The 22,648-nt window shown below is 43.2% G+C and overlaps 1 protein-coding gene across 4 annotated transcripts in view; it reads right to left on the reverse strand.

The window, feature by feature from the left end:
* LOC120759074 (Kv channel-interacting protein 1) overlaps positions 1-22,394 on the reverse strand; it is a 332,257-nt gene extending 309,863 nt beyond the window's left edge. The window contains exon 1 of one of the 4 annotated variants that reach the window (XM_040077971.2): positions 22,267-22,394. Coding sequence is in view for 1 of the 4 variants with exons in the window: in XM_040077968.2 (XP_039933902.1) it covers positions 12,477-12,564 (88 nt within the window). In the remaining 3 variants the exon portion in view is untranslated. Of the gene's footprint in view, positions 1-12,476; positions 12,770-22,266 lie in introns of those variants that run through there. The other 3 variants (XM_058422429.1, XM_058422428.1, XM_040077968.2) reach the window with 3 other exon arrangements.
* Between the last annotated feature and the right edge of the window lie 254 nt (positions 22,395-22,648).

Raw genomic sequence — 22,648 nt, forward strand, 5'->3', positions numbered from 1 at the left:
TTTACTCCCCACAAAAGGGCCACTTCTGCATTTTCTGAAGGAATACAGTTCTTTTAAGAATGCCTAACTGCCTGTGCTTTATGCACAGGACTTCTACTCTTTGGTCTTAATGTAGCAGGGTGTATTAGAAGATTTGGTGTATCACTGGAGGAGATCAAAAACATGAAGTTAAATTTTGGTTCAGATGTGAGCTGCTAATGTAAGCTGCTCAGTGATGTGGTTCAGTCTGCAGCATTCCAAGCATCAGCTCAGGAAAAGCCTTCCCTTTTACAACACAGTGAGGAGAAATAATGGTGTCAACTATGCTATTACTGCTGACTTTAGCAGAAGCCTTGAGTATTTAAGTGTCTCATAGGTGACTTCCTAACTCAGTTGCAGCTTCATACCAGGGCTGCTGAGTGACACTTCATTTTTAGCATAGGTCAAGGAGGTATTGAATGCAGGTGATCAAATCCCAGTCTTTGGCCCATCTACTTTCACAAAGTCATGTGATAAACTGGTTTCAGAAAAGCATAAAAGTGTTTGGTGCTTTTAATAGATAAAACATCAGTTGCTTCTCCAGGGCATTTAAATATGCACTAGGATATTTAAATATATAACATATATGACTAAAACTAGTGAAAAATTGCAAATAGAAAGAAGATGACACCGAACTGTTGAGGCAAAGTTGAGAACACGATTTAAGGCAATGGAATCCATAAACTGCAGGGATAATAGCACACTAGTAGTTTCATAAGTGAGACTTAGTATAAGAGGATAAAAATCTAGATGCTTCACCAGTACATATTAATACAAATAAATGTAAAGAGTGTTAGCCACATGCTTTAATTACAGACTGCCGAAAAAGCCAAACAATTATACATGCTCCAAAATGATGATTTTCAAGTTTGCTTAAAGATATTAGACAATCCTAAATACTTCAGAGAGTATCACTAAATATCCTAAATATGCCAGAGAGTGAAGAATAGCTAAAATGTATTTTATGTCAGAAAACATGCAACATCCACATGACAAAACTGTTTAATTGGTGGGCTTTTTTCTCCAAACTGTCTTTCACAACACTGTGCCCAACAGCTGCTTTCCAAAGCATCAAAGTGTTTTCCCTGGACTAAAAAGCACATGAACATTACAGAGATCCTGGAAATATTCAGGAGAAATACAAGAACCATAGCCTTTACCATAAAGGTCATTTAGCACTCTCACCTATGTACTCCAATCTCATAAATGTCTTCTTTCATTAATGAAAAGTACTGCATATATCTGCCAAAAAGAAGGAGTCTGAAATGCAAATAAGAGCTAAAATAGCCTTTAAAAAGACAACAAAACCCACAAACTAAATAAACAAAACAAACAAACAAACAACAAAAAAAATCCTACTCTTGGTATTTGTAGGTGAGCAGCTTGAGAATGGACAATTTAGGAGAATTTAAAGCGTGTCTTTATGGTGGTGGCTGTTTTGTTGCTTTTTCAAGGAAAAGAAAGAGGGAACTTTTCAGGCAAGGCCAGTCATAAAATATGTAACCTTTGTCACATAATAGACATCTGAATAGGTCACAGAACAATCCTATGATTCTACTTCCAGTCACAGGCTGTGAAATAATTCAGCAGGCCACCATGATGGCTGACACAGCCACAGCTTGCCGCTTGAGCAAGCTACGGCTGGTGGCAGGCTGCAGTCTGGGTACGCTACATGGAAGAAGATTCCAGATCCAGTTTGCACTATGAAAACATATGTTTGTCAGCATGAGACACCTAATAAATGAAGGTCTCATGATGCCCCCAGCCACGTAAAAACAAAGAACCCCAATGAATAAATGAGGAACTCCTGTAGTCTCATAGCTTCTTTAAAAAGTTCAATGAATGAAACATTACAGAAATTCTGATGCCCAGATGGTTCTTCACTGGAAAGCAAGATTGTTTTAACAGTTATGAATAAAAACCTGCAGTAGCTCTTTTGGGACAAGATTAACAACATGCATGTGCCATCATTTTATGTTCTGAAAGTTAACTTTTTTAATGTCCATGGTTGCACAGAATTTATCTACGTGGAAATGCAGCAAATCACCCAGTGACATTTAAAATCTTTCAGATGGTGTTGAGAGGAAGTATTTTATGCAGCTTTAAAATACCAAGACTTTACAGGAAGGCAGTATGAAAAAAACAATGAAATTTAAAGACTCAGTGAAAATACTTCATGACCTCAAATCACAGCACTGTACAGCAATATACTTAAGCCTATTAAAATTAGAAAAAAAAAAGTTTCCAGTAATAAAAGTTAATTAAAAAGAAGAATCTACAACTAACATGTAATACTGACTTATTAAAGAAATATGGGTATTGATCTAGTATCAATACCCAACTGTGACAGACAAAAACTTTCTAACAGTTTAAAGTTAGAAAGTGTATGTTTATTATGGCCGGGCAGCACGCGGGGATATTTCCCTAATTCGCACTGCAAAATTCACAGGTAATTACAAAGCCTTTTATTTACAAAAGTGTTGAATACCCAAAATACAAATGCATATTCATACCCCTGTCACCTCCCATTTCTTGCTTCGTATGCTAATTGGCAAAAAGGCTATTAAGCATGCGTAGTTTGTTTCCTAAAATGAGTCGGGGGTCTATTCTGGGGAGGGGTCACCAAAAATGAGGAAGTAAGATGAGTCTTCCTCGTCCTGACCTTTCTACCTTTTCAATGCATTCGTGACAAATGAATCCTTGGTAGAACTTATAGTTTCCTGTGTTCAATGGGTCCTTTAAGCAGGAAATCTGCAGCTATCTTACGTCCTATTTACCACATTTTGTTTTTCATTACAAGCACAGCTACATAAACCTGACAAGCAATGAGTTACAAGATCCAGGGTAGCTTATCCTAAGATCCGGCTTCTGTTAACTGCGAACAAAGCTTACCTATCTACTTCAGCTAATTCAGCAACTTATTATCTTAACTTTCCTAAAAATCCTTAGTTCCTCAAAATTAACGTCTCAATACTGGTTTCCCCCATCTTTTAACTCAGTCGAGTTCTATGTCAAAACCAGACACAGACATCTGACTGCAGTAGTCAGAGATACAAGATCAGAAATTAAGAACTTACCTGACTGTGAAAAATGAAGATACAAATTCTAAAAATTAACATAGGCTTTTTTTCAACATTCAAGAATGCAGTGACTAAAAGACACAAAATTAATTCCATGAGACCATTACCATGTGTAATTTCTCTCATAGCTGAGAGAAATAAATCTGTACAGAAGACCAATAACATTTATCAGTCTATGTCTGCTTTTTGTTTTCTAGTAGCTGGAGACACAAACCAGACTGGTGCCCATCTAGGTAGTTATGACAGCACAAGGGTCCTTTCCGTTCCACACACGGGAGCCATATCATAAGACTTTCAAGAGGCAAATTTCCCAGAGTAACAGCTCAAAACAAGAGCAATAGATTTATTTTGATGGAAAAAACACCATTTTTAGGGGGAAAAACCCCACAATGCCATAAAAACAAAACAAAACAAAAAACCCCAACATGGAACGAGAAAAAAAAAAAACACTCCCACCCACCCAAGCAAGCGTAAGAAATCCCCAAAAAACCAAAACCACAATAAACCAAAACCACAATACATTTCACCAAATACTCCACACAACCACTGAAAAGCTGCGGACAAGCAAAGGTAAGGAAAAAGATTTTAAAAAATCAGAGTAAAATTATCACTAGTAAACTAATCAGATAAAACCACTTTTGGTAGTTGTAAGAGCTCAGATATCACCAAGAGATGGAAAAGCAACCTCTAACCTTCCTAAGTGAACAGGACTAATTTTTGTATGACAGTGAATATTAACATTTATTCTACAAAATTGTACAGAACTCTCATGATCCAAATTCCAATTTACATCAGCAACTGTAAAACAACCTGGATTCCCCAGCTACAAACACCTAACCAAAGCAATACAACATCAGACTAAGCTGGTAGTAGAGCTGGGTAGCATAACTAAACACATTTTTAATGGTCTTTTAACAGCTATTTCAATTACATTATTTCAATTTCTTCTTTACTTTGATTATAAAATACCAGATACCTTGATTTCAAAACAAACCTAATAAAGCAGCGCCACATCTTCTGTTTTCAATATTCCTACTCTGAAAGTTCTGCTAATGAAAGCACTAGTGGTGTTCTTTTGTTTGGTTCGTTGTGGGTTTTTTTCACATCTGATCATTGACAAAACAAAACTGACTAGCTGGGGAGGGGTATAATGTTTAAGTGGGCAGAGAATGGTGTAAAGGAAGTAATTTCAAAGTTGGCTCATCTCTCTAGTATTTGGATGTTTCCCCCTAATTTATTTTAATAACTATCTCTTCAGGGAAATTAGGTTGGTTGACCTAGAAATTTGATTTTTCCCACACCATTTTACAGACATAGTAAGCTTAGCTGCTCTTTCCCTACAGCAATTGTGTGAAGCAACAGGACACATAAACTGGTTTTTGAAGACTAAAGGAAGAATTAGCCTGAAGCCACTCAGAACTCACAGGTCTTGGCTCTTGTCTTTACTTCCAGTGTATTTCCATTATCTTTTATTGTCATCTCCTTAATCCCCTTGCCAGTTGAAACAGGTCATGCTGCATGTGGTCCTTTCTGCTCTAACTGTAACATGTTTCCACTATTTCATCAGTGCCATAGAGTGCTTATCTTACCATAAAAGGAGGATCACTCCCACAAACAGCAGCCATCTTTCTTAATATTATCTGTCATAGGACACAAAAGACAGATGAAAGACTCCAAATATTTCAGAAGGCAAAGAGCATAGAAAAAAGGCTTTATTGTCTAATTCTTACTGCCTTTTATAAGGTATTCCAATAGAGATTTAACATGACTGGTGAATAGAAACAACACCTCTCTAATCCCATTGGTTAAACTAGAGAAACAGCAAAACACCACCTGGAGAAAGATTGGTTTGAAAAAGGATAGTTGTTTGCCAAGATTGTTTTGAGAAGAAGCTTTCTTGAGAAATTTTCCCTTGGGAAAAAGTTAGCAGCTGCTAGCAGGCTAAAATGTCTCAGACCCAGAAATATCAGGCTCACAATTATCCTCTCAGAAAATTACATATCAGCTTCTCAATCCTGCCTAAGTTTCTTTTGCAAAGGCCATTATTCTCATCCTATTGCTCTCCTTTCTTTCACATAAGACAGTGAGCCTTGTCACTTATAAATACCTTCACCTAACAGCCAGCTTCTTTCAATTGCTCCTAAAATCATGTGGTTGTGGAAAAATATGATAAAATTTAGTTTATTGGTAAATTCTTCAACTTTATCTGCATTTAGTATTATTTCTTGTAGTGTAATATCAAGTTCACTGCCTGACTGATATAATAATGAAGAACAATTTTTTACCCTTGATATGTTTATGAGCAGTAAAAATATGGGCATTTCTGGAAGACAAACAAGAAGAATTTGAAGAAATATAAAAAAAAAAGCACATCTTTCAAAGTGATTAAAGGGATTTGCATATAGTGCACTCTGGTAAAAAAAAAAATTAAAAGCTAAACAACAAAACTTGATGTTTAGCAATCTTTTCTGTTTCATAATGAAAAATAAAATTAATAACGGGTTCTTGAACTGATGGTGCAGGACCACTCTGCTGACTGGTCCAAGAGTCTCAAGATCCAGCAAATATGCAAGACTGAAATCTGTGACCCCCTTATCTGTATCTGTAGTATTAAATGGAGTATTTAGTGTTTGATAACTGCCAGTAGCAATCCTTCACTGTAATAACATAGATAACAATCCCCACACACCCACCTCCCCAGTCTCTCCACGTCTCATTATGCAATTGCAAAAAAATATAAAAACAGATCATCTTTGGTGGAAGTTATAAGTGGGCTGTATGACACTTTTTGTTCAAGTAATATTAATTTGCTCTCCAGTTCCAATAAAACTATGGATGTGGTTGAAGATATAAGCAGAACTTATGCTGAGTTTTCACTGGAGGTTAAAGAGCATAGCTCCTATTTTAGTACTTGTTAATCATGAAAATAATGTGGGATTTTTTTTAATCTTTTCTTTTCTTTCCTTTTCTTTTCTGTTCATATGCAGCTTTGGCAGAAACAAACATGAATCTTGCCTTCCCTAGATAGGTGGGACCAGAGCTACCTTATTTTCTTCTTTCTCCTCCAATTCATCTCTACTGCAGAATTTGATTTTGCACTAATTTCTTGTTCTCTGTATTTTCTCACTTCAGTGACTTCCTACTGTACAATTCATTTCAGAAAGGCATTCAGTCTGTAAGTTGCAAGGGAAATTATCTACAATGCCATTCAACTGCATGCAAAAAGAACAGGTGAACAAAAGTTATATGCAAAAGAAAACTACAATGACAGAAATTTGCATTTCACATGACTACTCTCTAGGGAACCAGTATAAATTAACAGTTTAACACTTATATATTACACCCGATCTACTCCAATTTTGCCTCTCTGATCTTTTATTCTTCATTAAGAAAGGACACGGAAATAACAGTCAACAAGTCCGACTGGAAAAAAATATTAGCCAGTTCAAACTTAACTTAGAAAAACCCTATGGCATTGAATTAATGGAAGAAAGAAGAGCTTGCATTTTTACAGCTTTTAACCACATCTTAGTACTTTAACAAGACCTACCTCACTTCAGTACACTTTTGGAATAGCAGTAGCAAGTCATCAGTGAAACCCTCTGCTAAAAACTTACTTTTAGGAAGAGGAGTCAGCCATGTACATCAGAAACATGCATTGCATGCTCCTGCCATGTGACTAGCATTATTTCACCTTGTAACTTGCATCACTTCCCTTGCTCTCCTTCAAAAGAGAAAATCAGCAACTATGGTACCCGTTCCATGTATGAGGCAAATTAACCAATAAAAATGCTCTTTTCACTGAAGCAAACCTTGATGCCTGTCATTAATCATAATTTCTATCTCCACATTATATTACTATGTTCCACTTCCATTTCACATCTTTTTTTGCATTACTACAGTGCCATTTGTAACAAGATATTTCTGTAATTTTAGTGTAATACATCCTCTGATAGGCATTTATAGAAAAAAAACTATTGAAACAAAGAAAGTACTGTGCAATACCATAAAGTATTGGCAAAAATACAATATGTAACATAAAAACCCCTACATTCCAACTTTACTTTTCTATGCAAACAATTGATATGAATTATGACTGGGAAGAAAAGTTACAATAAAGCTCACCACCCAAAATACAGGCCACAATATTCTACTTTTACACCCCATAAAACTCTTAGATATACTGCATTCTACTGGTCCTTTGCTTGAGAAATCAGAGCTACTAAAGCTACTGCTTTAACATTCTGTAACATGTATTTCTTAAACACTGTCAGACAACTATTGCTCAATCATATGGTGCTCTTCAGTATTAAGAGATCCTGGCCTCAGAGGCAACTACCAAATCCTGAGAGAGCAGTCAATAAGAACATGAATTATCAGGCCCAGTTTGGAAACAGCTCCTTTGTTTTCTAAGTAACATTATATACCTATCTTTCAGCACTACAATTAAGTTTCTAATAAATTTCTAGCAGCCACATGCAGCTGTATGCTTGCAGAGACATTAGCTTAGAGGCAGAGGTTTGCAGAGAGCTTTAAAAGGGAGATAAGAGCATTATCACTTCCTCTCACTGTCAGTTCTTAAAATTCATCTTTTTCTTGATGACGAAAGTGCAAAGCACGTACATATATTCAGATTCTTAAGTAGTACAGCCTTTGCAGAAGAGAGTTTTATTTGCAGTTCATTTTTTATAGGCAGGCAAACATGTAACATGCCAAACAGAGGTGTACTTTTCTTAGTGGCTCAAACACTGATCATTATGGAGAAAAAGTAACTAGATAAGCTGGCATTTTTAAAGAGCAAAACAAAAATTACCGTCACACCACGTAAAAGTCCCCATCATGCAATGAAACTGTAGAGTTTCATGGGGTAAAGTTACGTACTGAATGATGAAGCTTCAGTAGTTCCAGACTCTTCTCTATGTGAACAGTTATTCTAGCAACAGCCTCAGAGCAACAGCCCCCATCTAACAGCATTGTATGGACAGAAACCCTCACCTTTCAGGGCCATTTGGTAAACACTGACAAGCTCTAACTCCACCCTATAAAAGCACATTATTATGGTTTCTGTAACCACTTTTCTTATTAAAGAACATTTAAAACACTCAGAAAAGTGCAGTAGAGAACTGGTGTATCAGTTCCTTTTGAATTAGAGCTTCCCCCAACTTGAAGGCAGTAGCCCTAATTCAAGGAGTGAAGAGAGGCTGTGCTGCCAAAGGAGGATAAGAATATCTTTTCATACGTCACACATGTGCAGGAACCCTGGCATAACTTGAACAATTGTAATGAACCTTCCTGAGTCTTTAGGGCATCTAGCAACATTTACACTACATTTGCATTTTCAGAGTCATGAGGACAAACCTAATGCAGTGCTAGTGTGCTCTAAAGGCACAAGATTAACTTCCCCTAAGAGGAGACAGAGCCTGAGTATGACTAAGAGGGACCATGTGCTTTCCTTACCATCTCACATAACATCTTAGAAGACTAGCTGTGATTTAAATTCATAAAGCATCAAAACAGACCACACAGCTGTAAAACACTCAGAATACTTTTTTTCATGCTGGAAGAGGCTGGGGCAGGGGGGAGAGCAAGATGTTTGAAGACTTTATCACTTCAGTAGAACAGATAATTAGACAATTAAAACTAGGAAAAGTAGATAAATTACCAGTTCCAGATGAATTGCACTGTGGAACAGAATTGGGAGAAGCAAAAAATCAGAAATAAGTGCCTATGGCAAGTATCTTAAGAGCACAACTAAAAGAGTGGAGGTTCTGGAACAAAGGTGAAAGGGTAGTTAATTTGCAGAAACCTATCTGCTATTGCAAAGGAATATGAAGGAGTTGATTCCTAAAATATTCTTGCTTTTCTTGTGTTAATAATTAGAACACATTAATAGAAATACAAGAGATCTCATTCCAGCTTCATTTTTGGTAACCCAGCAAGGCCATTCCCTCCTAGGTTTTTAATGGTATTAGCAATATCTTCAAACACACAAGCTTCTTGTTTAGTCATTGTGCTCAACATGAAACCCTCTACAAACTCATTCTTGCCATCCCTACTTGCTTCCAGACCATGGAGAATGTACCACCATTTCACACACTGGAGTAATGCGAAGGAACACTTTCACAAAGGCAACTTCAGTGAAGGTGCTCTGCTCACCCACTTCCCATCATGTGGTAACATTTCCAGAAGCCTCTTCTATGATCTTCTCTGGAGGCACTGAACACCCATCCCAGCCAAGGAGAATAAGGGAGTTATCCTGCTCACTCCAGCATGCTTCTCCAGGCATGCTTTCTTCAATGTCTACGTCTCACTATGCAAAGCTCTTGGTGGAGGAGGCCTTCTCTCACCTTCTCCAGATGCAAAAAAACTCTGCTCTGGTACTAAGACTTTCCGAAGAACATACTAAGAGGGAAGCTGGCAAAATTTGCTAGTCCAGCTTGCAAAAGTACCAGCTATGAAATTCTTTGCTTCCAGCCTCATAGACTTGCTGCAGATATAAATCAGGGCATACCAACCAGGCTGCACAATGGTTTATCAGGTGTGCCTCTTCCCTTACTGCCCATTGTAGGGAGAGGCCACATGCCCCTCATGCCTTGCTGCAAAAGGAAGGACTTCATAGCTACAATCAACTTCGTTTTACTACTGTAAATAACCATTGCTATTATTAAAACAAGCAGAAGCCACAGAGCGCAGCTAAGGATTACATGCCAATTGAGAAGTGTAGTATCTCCAACTGCAATAACCTCGCAGAATGGCTCAAGCATAAGAAGAGATTGAAACTTGTGCCTAGTAAAGTATTTTCCTTGTAAAAGTATTTAGAGTAAAAGTAAAATCTCACATTAAACAGTATTAAAAACTGAAGCAGGAGTGGGATGAAAAACATAGGTGATAATACTTGAATATGCAAAAGCATGTATATGGTGTAAATTTAAAAAACCAACAATAGCAATATAGAAGTTTCTATTTCTTGGTTTTACATGCAGAAGTTTTACTAAAAGAAATACTAAACAATTAGCTCTGGGATAAAGATACAAACAAGCATTGATACTTTTTTTAAATTCAACAATCCTGAGCTACATTTTTCTAATCACTTTCTTTCTAGTTAGGATTTTAATAGGTAACGATAAAACATTTATTCTAATTATAACAGATCTTTGATGTCTGCACAACAAACTAATTCATGTGGTTTATTCCTTCCTGTATATGGTTTTCTCAGTTCAAAACACAAGATGAATGGGGAAAAAGGGAAGTTTATCAGGGTTTTACATTCTTTGAAACCTAGGAAGACACTCTTATCTCATCCAAACAGCTTGAAGTGAGACACTGGCATAGGAAAGAGACGGGTGAAAGTGTACAACACCATTGCATTGGTTGCAATGACTATGATAGTACAATGCTGGCAGCACATTTCAGAAGGCAGCAGGGGCAGGGGAAATATGTCTTGGATACTTAATACTTTAATTTCTAGCTCTTCATCCAATGCTATTCTGTTGTCAGACTCAAATTTTCATCTATTTCATTGCCAAAGCAAAGGCAATTGTGGCAGTCTCATTTTATTATTGCATTTATTTATGTCAAGAAACACAAGGGCTGCTTGAAAGCACCATATTAGATTAACTGCTCTAGATGTACATGTGGGGAAATGTGACCAGAACACAAGTCTCCTCTTGCCTTCAGTGCAGCTCAAACAGATGGCACAAAACTTACCATGTGACTGTAATAGCATGCACCCTGTACACCATTATCTCATGAAAAAAAGCACAAATAAAGTACACCAAATTCACCATATTGACATGACAAGATATTGCAGACATTACCACTTCCTTTTCTTCCGAGCATGACAAGTAATGTTTTTCTCACTTGTTTTTAATAGTAAGAGAGGTATCTTGGCATTAACCATGGATTATAACCAAAATCGGTTAGCTCTTTTGTATCACAGACTTTTATAATTCTTTATTCTTTCCTCTGCTGGTGTTTGGCAGGATATGGATGACATGGAGGAAAATGGAAGAAGAAGAATTAAGTACACACAGATGTGCTTTTAAACCAACCTTGATTTTAAAAGCAACCAACCTGTCCAGTATTCTTAATGTGAAACAGACATTTTTCTGGTGCAGGTTTCTTTTGCAAGCCAGCAATGTTATATGACAAAGCTGTCTAGGAACGACATTTCTTTTCTAGAGAAACAGACTGAATAAAATTCCCCAGTTTCTGCAGAAGTAAACTGCTCTTAACTCCTCTTGGCACTTTTATATTTGCTTTTTTTTAAGTTACCTAAGCCTGCTTTATCATAAGAAACCACTTAAACATTAAAATTCATACTAGAGGATATCCATGTGCTCCAGACAGCCAACACAGCCATACACCTCCAAGAATTCTAAACTTATATGAAAAATAAGTGTTTCTTTTTTTGCTCTCTATGACCACATTAAAAATAGCTTGAGTTTGTGTTTTAAAAAATTGCATCATAACAGAGACTCTCCAGCCTGATACAAATACATCTGCTAATAATTTAGTTCAAACCCTATTATCAATTCCGATAACCACCCCTGTCTCCAACCAGACACACAAAACTTGGAGAAGTCTGACCTTCACCTATGAACTGACCACATTTCAAGGGGTGAGAAACATTCTAGTACTATATACAGTTGGTAGGAATTTCCTCAGAGATCATTGATACTCACATAATTAGCTGCCAGAGGTGTGCTGAGAAGTGTGCTGAGAGCAGTGGCCAACAAAAATAACATAACTTACCTGGGGACACCAACAGAGGAACTACTAGACTACAAAGAAGAAGAGAGAGTTTAATTTGTTTGTTGTTTGATTTTTATTAAGAGGACAACATAAATAAGTTTGGTACTCTCATTTTCACATGGGAAAGCAAGAAGGGTGTAAGTGAGACGCAAAACTTAGATTAGCAAAAGGTATTTCAAATGTATGCAGTAAGCAATGACCTACATTTTGAAGCAAGGTACACACATGCTTCAAATTAGCAGAGACAGTAAAGCAGAAATACCTGTTAGTGACAGTTAGGAAGTCTTTAAATTTTTTAGGTTGCATATCAATTTTCACAATTTTCACAAATACATCTCTGAACACATTGAAATAACTCACTACAGTTGCTGGACAGGGCAGACTGATAAGCCCTGGTTACAAACTACAGAAGGTAGAAAAAATTACATAAGGCTTTCCAGCACAACTCCAATCTTCACTGCACACAGCAACTTCTTTCAGAGCAGCCAATTCCCAGAATTAAACCAGAACACCTCTGAAGAGACAAATAATAAGCCCTATCAGAAACCTACCTCAAGCCTACAAAACTCGCCCCACAAACATAATAGAACAGAGGAACAGTATGAACTGAAATGTTTCCCTTACCTTTACTCAGAGTGCCTGTGATGAGTTTAAAAATAGCCTGGGCAAATTTGACAATCCCATGCTTGCATCTCTTTGAACAGCCACTCATGGTTCAGATGGATAGAAAGACTCTTCTCTCTTACAAAGTTCAGGAATAACAATAAAATTAAAAAGCAAGTCCTTTACAAAGTTGATATGACTGGTTATGCAGTGCACAGAACTCTGCTCTCATGCACTGAGCCCCAGGCTCTGCACTGAGATTTGCTACTCTGAAGCTACCAGGGAGGATTGCAGTGGAGTAACGCACATCTCTTTTCAGTTAAAGGTACAGCTCTCCCTGTCATCCTCTTGGCCAGGACTGCATACACCTGCCACGATGCCCTGATAGCTGCTAAGCACAGCAACACCTCAGCCAGACAGGCGAGGAGGGAAGGTTTGCCTCTGCAGGCTGTGCGGGCTGCTACGCTGGGCACAGGGAATGCAGCAAGAGATGGCAAGTCACCGACGGCTGCAAATAAAAGAAACTGCTTATTAAAGACCCTTTTCTCAGTGCCCTTTTCCAGTGGATTTCAATAAAATGGTCAACTTTGCTCTCCTCAGGCTGAGAAAACCAGAAAATAACACTTTAAAATTTATTTTACAAATGTCATAGTCACACAGTCACATGTAGAAGGCTGCATAGCATTCTTCACAAAACCTGCTAGAAGCAGGAAAACAAAGCTGCACCCGGGGGAGGGGCGGGGGGGGGAGGATTAATTAATTCTATCAGCTTAGACGCTTCTCTGATAATGATTTGCCCAACACAGAGGGACGTGCCAGCCAGCCTTCTGGAGTCAGCGGGGCTTGCACTCACCCCTCTGTGCAGCCCCACATTTCACTTTTCACCCACTGCCTCACATTGTGGTGGTGCAGTGCTCACTCCCCATACTGTACTGGGAGTTATCCCCTAGCAACAGCCACAGCTCTGGCTCCTCCAGTTCAGTCAGTTACTGCATGTCTGGAATACTCTGAATAAAAAGACTTAATGTCCAGAAGCAAAGCGGAGGCGTCTCAAACCCTATCTGAGTACTGGGCAGAGTTGAGCATCTTTAGGTTTAATTCATGCTGGCCTCAACTCTGATGTTTTTAAACAACCCCCGAAATGCACTATTTGGTTGCCCCAGTCACAAGGCTTACCTCAGGTTTCTGCTAACACCCAGCTACTGCCCATTAAATTACTTGATCAGCCCTGTCTCTGACAAAACGACCTGGAACTAGCCATCACCTTAGAGTAGCAACAACCGAGCACCACCTTTACTGAGGGACAGACTCAGCAAACAGCTTTACACTTCTGGGAACACTGATATACCTTTCATTCAGGGAGCAGTAAATTGCTTTACAGGAAAATTTACATTCCTGAAGCAAAACTCAGGGCTTTGCCAAATAGCTCACCTTGCCATGAGACTCAGGACTACCTGTCCCTCCCAACTGGAAGTGCCCTCCTGCTCCTCATCCCCACCTCACACGTGCACCTGGACAGTTTGACTCAGTTAACTTTAGGGTAATAGGAGAAATGGGTCCACACAAGTCTATTGCAGAACCCAGACAGCCTGAACTTCTGATTTTTGGGGGACATTGATGATACATGTTTCAGGAGGAATATCTGGTAGGTGGTTTGGAAAAAGCTGTACTTTCCTAGTGCCTCTGCCACTGAGGAAAGAAAGAGGGGAACATGCAGCTGGGAGTTTAAGATAAAAGGAGGCTGCACCCCCAAAACTGAGAGAGAGACCCCATGGGGATATGCCCCAGTAGACTCTCTCCTTTTCTTTGAATAAAGTTTCAGGACTCTTCTATCTCCTTTGTGAACACTGGCTTTTTGTTGTGTGGCTTTTCCATACACTGGCACTCTAGTTTCCACAGAGGTTTATTCTCAGACACCCATTTCCCTCTTTTGGCCTATATGTCATAGTTTAACCCCAGCCAGCACCTCAACCCCACACAGCTTCTTGCATCTACACAACAGGACAGGAGAGAAAATTAGAAGGGTAAAGTAAGAAAACTCATGGTTGACATAAAGACAGTTTAACAGAGAAAACAAAAGCCAAGCACACTAGAGACCAAAACAAGGAATAACTTGCTGCTTCCCATGGGCAGGCAGGTTCACTCATCCCCAAGACAGCAGGGCTCCATCGCATGTAATAGTGACTTGGAGAAAAAAATTCTATCACTCTAAATGTTGCCCCCTCCTTCTTCTTCAGCTAACTTTATGGGCTATGCATGATATGATAAACCACATGTTGTGGAATATCCCTGGAGTCAGTTGGGGTCAGCTGTTCTGGCTGTGTCCCCTCCCAATTTCCCATGCCTCTTCAGCCTACTCACTGGTGGGGTAAAAAGCAGAAAAGACCTTGACTCTGAGTAAACCCTGATCAGCAATAAGAAGCAAAATACTGGTTTTGTCAACATGGCTTCCAGCATAAACCCAAAATGGCCCATACCAGTTACTGTGAAGAAACTTAACTCTATCCCAGCCAATCCCTATAACACGTAAAAAAGGGTCAAAAGGAACATAAAATGTACATCAATCAGAGGGGATCACTGTAACCACGGGGTTGCATAAAAGCTGCATCAGGTTCAGTGGACTGTTGGAGATTTTTGTCCTGTAACTCACTGAAGGCTGGAGTTAACCAGGCTTTCAGTAGAAGTTTCAGCAGCCAAAGGCCCTCTAAACACTGACATTCCAAATGGAATACTTGGGCATAAAGATATTGGTCCTGAAGAACCTCTAATTGCTTACTGTCTGTGGGAAAGTACAAAGTCAGCTTATTTTGCAGTCAAAAGACTTCAGCAAATTACAGAGAAAGTCTGATAGAAAAAAAAAGGTGTTATATCCCCCATCTGAGCTTTTTTTTTTTCTTTTTAAATAATGGACTAAGATAAGTATAGATGGACTATATTTCTGTATATTGAATTTCTGTATGTAACTGGAAGTCTAAGGTCAGTCAGACGCACTGAAACCTGCAAAACTAAGCAAAGGTTGTGATGTAGGGGATAATATTTTCCTCTGAAAGTTTTACTGTAATAAACTCCAAAAGAGTATAGAATATGCTCCATTTTTTAACATGGGTTTTTAGCACGCTTAATAAGGGGCTAGAGTAGTTATAACATTTATAAATGTAATTGGTTCATTCATGCCTGCGGCACGCAAAGCAATGACACGGAGACAAGAGGTCTGCAGTGCAGAGTTGCTCCCCAAAACAGAGGGAGTGATCCTGTTAATTTCTTTCATTCTTATACATTTGTGGGTCTGGTTGTGGATTGGCTTCCGGGGTTACTACTCCTTCACTCCACTGGCCAGACTAGCTGTCAAACAACATTATTTTCAGGTTAGAAATATGTAAACAAAGGACAGGGAACGAAAGCAAAATGTTTGTTTATGTTCCCATGGGTGAGAAAAGCGAAACACTGCTCCTAATATTGTGCAGAAACTAAAGAAACTGACTCCATCTTATGAACAAGTAGAAGGCTTTAAAAATACTCAGAAAAACCAGGGTGACACACACCCACGCTTAGTTTAACCTTACAAAAAAGAAACAGAAAAAGAAAAATGAACGAATTTACAAAAGGAATATATACAAATTCAATCACTGTCTGTGGAGGAATCATCAGAGTGATCACTCACATCATCAGCATCTGAGTCATCACTCGAGGATTCCACTTGGCGACCTTCAAGCTGATCACTGCTTCCACCTTGCCTGTCAGCTGAATTCTGCATCTGCGGTCGCAGGTCAGGACGGACACACTTTGAAGGTAGCCAGTGTGTCCCAGTATTTGTGGACACACAGGCATACCCACGCCCCATAGCAATAAGGTGATAGGGTCCTTCCCATTGCTTGGTGACTAAATTTTGGACCCGAACCTTCGCTCGAGGCTGATGCGCATCATCCAAAACCTGCAACTAGAGGTGATGGTTCAAAATGACAGGATTATTTGAGTTCTGCGGCACCAAAAGGTGATTGATGGTGTACAAAGCTTTTGCCAACTGACTGTGCGGGATTTCACCCTGCATTCCCCGTTTTTGTTTTTGAAGAACACGCTTGAGTGTACCGTGAGTGCGTTCTACAATCGCCTGTCCCGTCGGAGAATGAGGGATGCCAAAATTATGTGACATACCCCATGACTGTAGGAACTGCCGTACGTTCTGTGAGGCATAAGCAGGACCATTGTTGGTTTTCACAGCAGAAGGTATGCCAAGAACAGCAAAGGCCTGCCTCCAGTGGGCAATGACATCACGGGCTTTCTCTCCTGTGTGAGCAGAAGCCCACATCGCAGATGAGAACGTGTCCACCGTGACATGCACATACTTGAGCCGGCCAAACTCGGCGACCTGGGTGACATCGGTCTGCCAAAGCTCCAAGGCTTTAAGGCCTCTGGGGTTAACCCCTGCCGGCAATGGCGCACCAAGGGTGTGACAGTCGTCACACGACTCGACAATTTCACGAGCCTCAGTGGCTGTCAGTTGGAACTGCTTCTGCAGCGTATGCGCATTTTGGTGGAAAAACCCATGTGATGCCTTGGCCTGCACGAGCACGTCAGGCTGAGGGGCTACCCACGCTGGGTTAGCCAACTTGTCAGCCCTTGCGTTACCTGCCGCTACAAACCCTGGCAATTTAGTGTGACTCCGTACATGCAGAACCTAGTATGGATGAACCCTGACCTGAATTGCACATGACAGGCCCTTCAGGAAATGAAACAAGGCAGGGTTACTGATCTCCTTCAAAACTGAATAACCCAATTGCTGTGCAATGTTTGCCACATAGGCAGAATCTGTGATCAAACTGAAAGGTTCCTGGGAAAATGTCTCAAATGCCATGACAGCAGCCCTTAGTTCAACCAGTTGGGCTGACCCATTCTCACGGCTTTCCAAAACCTGCCACTCAGATCCATCCTGCCAGGTAACAATGGCTTTTCCTTTCTTGCCTGAACCATCAGTGAAGACAGTGGGTCCTTGCACTGGCTCTTGGCTGTTTTTGGGTCGTAGAGAAAACTGAGTATTTTTTGCCACTTGCCAATAGCTAGTGGCTAGGCAGATGATAAGTGATCTGCCCTAAAAAGCCCTTAAGAGCACTTTGCAGTGAAGCATTGTTCACATAGCTCCAATCAAATTCCTCCCTCTGAACCAGGAGTATGATCTTTGAGGGATCTGCACCCATCAATTGCAAACAGCGTTGCCGGCACTTGATTATCAAGCGTGTAATCAATTCAAAACAGCGCCGTTGCCGTCTTATCTGGCTGATGAGGCAGGAAGATCCATTCCAAGACGTGCAGAGGATCAGTCCAATCATCATTCCTTTGGCCACTGATACCTGTAGGATGTAAATCAGGAGTGGTAATGAACACAGTGACATCAATGGAAGGTTCAATGCGGTACACCTGGTGAGCCAAAACAGCTTGCTGAACCTCCTCCAGCACTTTTCGTGCCTCAGGGGTCAATTCACAAGGTGACTTTAAATCAGTGTCCCCTTTCAACAATTCAAACAAGGGAGACAGTTGTGCTGTCATCAGTCCCAGGTAAGGATGTAACCAAATGATGACACCTACCAGCTTCTGAGCATCATCCAGTGTCTTCAGCTCCTGAAGACGGATTGTCCTGCACAATTGCACCTCCTGGTGATGGATTGTCCGTTCCAGAATTTTGACCCCCAAATATTTCCAGGGAGGTGGATGTTGTACCTTTTCTGGAGCCACCTGCAGTCCATGTGAATGCAGAGCATCCAACAACTGAGGCTGTAGCCTCAGCAGCTCATCCTGGGTGAGCACAGCCACCAAAATGTCGTTCATATAATGATAGATGTGAGCATCAGGAAACCACTTGCAAACTCCAGACGAGGCATGGGCCACACACCATTGGCATAACACAGGGGAATTTTGCATGTCCTGAGGCAAAACTTTCCATTGATATCACTGCGCAGGCTTGGCATTATTTATTGTTGGTACTGTGAAGGCAAATTTTGGTCTGTCATCGGGATACAGAGGGATCGTAAAAAAACAATCCTTCAGATCCACAATGAGGACCGGCCAGTCCGCAGGAAGCATGGTAGGGGATGGCATGCCCGCCTCCAATGTCCCCATGCCTTCCATCACGGCACTGATCTTTCGGAGGTCTTGTAGCAACCTCCATTTCCCAGATTTCTTTTTGATACAAAAGACAGGAGCGTTCCAGGGACTGGTAGATGGTTCCAAATGCTCCTGGTCCAACTGTTCCTGTACGAGTTCACGATGGGTGATTAGCTTGTCATGAGGGAGGGGCCACTGGTTCTCCCAGATGGGTCTGTCCACCAGCCACCATAAAGAAGGCATGGGACACTGCGCCCTTCATCACAGTGGCCCCAATCAAAAATCTGTTCCCAATCGCACTCCCCACATGGCCAAAGCATCCCTCCCCGAGAGGTTCCAAGCAATCTCAGCAACATGAGGCCAAATTATGGCCATCTGTCCCTCTGGGTTCGTGATGACCACGGGATTCTGACTCACGTAGCATTGCTTCGTTCCTCCTAAGCCCACGATTGACATCTGTGCCAGGCTCAAAGGCCACTGTGGAGGCCAAGTAGCCAGGGAGAGAATGCTCACGTCAGTCCCCGTATCTAGGAGGCCACGAAGGTGAATCTCCAATGGCGTGGCACCAGGCATGGACATGGTACACAGCGTCTCAGGACGGTCTTTGGTCAGGACAGCAGTCCAGTGCACTTGAGGCAGCCCAATAGAGCCGAAGCTGCTGTCACCTCATGACCGGTCCTTGGTCCTGGAAACAGAAGACTTAAAAGGAAGAAGTTGAGCAATTTGTGTGCCTTTTGGGATAGTCAGAGGGGGGTGGGTGTGGAGACCATTGCGTCAGTCTGTCCCGAAAAATCTGCATCAATCAGTCCCAGGTGCACCATGATACCCTGAATGGTGGCATTGGACCTCCCCATCAGGAAGGCACTCATGCCATCACCCAAGGGACCAAAGAATCCAGGGGAACCTTGTGTATTTTGTCTGAATCAATCACAACAGACTCGGCTGTGCAGACATCAACACCTGCTGAACCGCGGGTGCTGGCTGCAAGCCTGCTGAGCAGATCTCCATTGGCTGGGGCTGAGGCAGAGACATTTGTGTCAGCACGTGTCTCGCCTTCACGCTCCGTGTTGCGTTTCCTGAACTGACCAACAAATCACCATTCATGTGCACTGTTGCCTTACACGTGTCCACAGCATGATTCGGCCTTCCATGCTGTACACAAAGAAAGAAGAGAGCTTCTGTGCCTTTCTGCCCTGTTTCTACCTGGCCCAAGCACCCCATTGCTGCCATTGCATGCCCTGGGGAATGATCCAGGCAGGCTGCACAGCAGCAGCCACAGCCGGCTGCATGGCTGTAGGCACGGCTTGTTGGACAGCCATAGCCACCATCGGTTGGACAACCGTAGCCACGGCTGGCTGTACAGCTGTAGCTACAGCAACCATCTGTTGGCTGGAAGGGGTTACCCTTGCACAGGCCTCGACCATCTGCGACATGGGCAGATCTCCAGGAAACACCTCAATTATCCCCCTGCAAACAGCATTGCAGTTGCTTTGAGCAAGGGACTGAAGCATGAGCTTCCTTGCCACAGGATCACTCACCTGCTTCTCAACTGCAGCAGTTAGCCTTCCTGCAAAGCACAGGAAGGGCTCATCAACTCCCTGGACGATCATTACCAAGGACTACTGTGGAGTAGCCAGCTGTATGGTCTGAACCAGGGCTGCCATGCCTGTCTGCTGGCACTGCTCCTGGACCAAGGGCTCAAAACCAGCCTGCCTGTCGGCCCTGGTATAATTGCCTGTTCCCAGTAGCATATCGGTATTAATCGTATGTCTAGGATCGCCTGGACCCAGTGTCGTATTCCATTCCACCGCTCTGACTGCCAGCTGAGTTCATTTATACTCAAAGAAGTCATATTTGACCGGTGGAAAAAGGGTCCGAGCCAAGCTCTAAATGTCAAAGGGCAACAAAAGGCTGGCATTAAATAACAGAGGATCTGCATCACCTCGGCCAACCCCAGACCATATCACGCAGCTCTGTCAAGGCCTGCCAAGCCAAGGGTTGATAGGTGTTATGAGTAACACCCTGAAGGACAGGGAAGGCCTGAAGACCCTCAGATGAAGCAGCAGCACCTGCCATATCCTGCCTTGTGGGCCCCACAGGGTCAGAGGCAGGCACTCGGCTGGGGACCGGCTGAACACCAGACACTGCAGGTCCAGCAACAGCATCAGCACACTCAGTCCTTCAACCTTAGCTTTCACCTACCCCCAGAATCGCCCGTGGTCTCTCAGGCGTACGGTCACCTGATGGGGGGGAGTGTCCACCAGGCCGTGGAGGAAGACCCAACAGCGCGGGACCCTCTGCTCTTGTCAAAGACAGGCTGCATCCCAGCCATGTCCCCGTTCGCACTGAACACCCCAGCGCCCTCAGCCACCATAGTGCTCGCAGCGGGAAGTGGAGGCGGAGCCGGGCCAGCCGCTGCTGCCGGGGCCGCCCCATCCACAGCAGGGCTGGAGCCCGCCAGCAGCGCCGCGGCACCGGCCGCCAGAGACCGGTCAAATGGCTCTGCGGCAGGCACACATCCCGGCGCAGCTGGGAAGCGCGGGCTGCATTCAGGTGGAGATGGCAGCAGCAGCTCGGCCGCCGCCGGGGTCGCGCCGTCCCCCGCCGGCAGCCCATCACAGCTGGCCGTACCAGAGTCTCTTCCCGCCCCGCGAGCACCGCCCCCCGCCGCAGCCCACGGGGCTGGCGCAGGGAGCGGAGGGTCCGGGACCTCCCCGAGAAGAGTCCCTGCGGAGGGCGGAGGCCTGCAGGCACCGCCACCCCCGAGCGGAACGGAGCTGTCAGCCCGCCCCTGGGGGCGGTGTCCATCGAAGGACTGACCGGGACCTTGCCTCCGGCGGCGTCCCCGCCCTGCGCTCCCCCAGCAGGCGGCGCGGGGACAGAAGCGGCCAGCGCACCCCCCTCCGGCCCCGGCCCGGGTGGCAGGGCGGGGTGCTCGCTTCCCCCGGCTCCATCGGCTAGGTGATGGATGTGCCGCAGCACGGACCGTGCACCGTGACCGAATCCCGGTCAAACGACAGTGAGGGCCACGTCCCTGGATCGCCCTCCTCCACCAGCGCCGGAAAGGCATGGAGGGGAGGCGGCCCCGCCCCGTTCCAGTGGCACCGCGGCGCGGGGACAGGCGGGACCGGCCCCGGGCTTGCTTTGGCCCCACCCCCCTGCTGCCGGAGCAGCGCCGACGGGCTCGGGATGCGCTCCCCTGCCGGAGACCAGCGCTGGAGCCCGAGAGAGAAAGACACCCGGGCGCAGCGACTGGGGAGGGAGGGGGAGAGTCCGTCTCACAAGAGAGCTGAAGTTCAGGCTCAGACAGTACTTCCGGGTCTGATATAACGACCCCACCTTCCTCCAGCCCCCCATCCAGATTTAAAACAGGGGAGGCATCCCGCAAGGTCTGCGAGCTGGGGGCGGGGGGTCAACCTCAACACAGCCCCCTCAAATAATTTCCACTGCACCAACAAGCATGCAACCTTCACATCATACTCTGTTTCGAGCGCCTCCATCAGACATTCCCCCAGGAGGAACCACACCTCACGACAGAGCACGTCATCTGGCATGGGAAAGAATCCACACTCTCTGCCCCACGCGACCAGACACTGAAGCCCCTCCTGAGAGACCTAAGCGTGTTTCCGCTCCAAGAGGTCCCCCCAAAGCTCCAACACCAAGGCATCCTGAATACCAGGCACACAAGGGAGAAAGAGGGGAAGGAAAACCTCACCAGACTGCTCTGTCACACAGACGGGTCACCAGTTGTGGTAGCAGCACGCAAAGCAATGACACGGAGACAAGAGGTCTGCAGTGCAGAGTTGCTCCCCAAAACAGAGGGAGTGATCCTGTTAATTTCTTTCATTCTTATACATTTGTGGGTCTGGTTGTGGATTGGCTTCTGGGGTTACTACTCCTTCACTCCACTGGCCAGACTAGCTGTCAAACAACATTATTTTCAGGTTAGAAATATGTAAACAAAGGACAGGGAACGAAAGCAAAATGTTTGTTTATGTTCCCATGGGTGAGAAAAGCGAAACACTGCTCCTAATATTGTGCAGAAACTAAAGAAACTGACTCCATCTTATGAAGAAGTAGAAGGCTTTAAAAATACT

The sequence above is a fragment of the Hirundo rustica genome, chromosome 14 (assembly GCF_015227805.2).
Source record: "Hirundo rustica isolate bHirRus1 chromosome 14, bHirRus1.pri.v3, whole genome shotgun sequence".
Taxonomy (NCBI): Eukaryota; Metazoa; Chordata; class Aves; order Passeriformes; family Hirundinidae; genus Hirundo; species Hirundo rustica.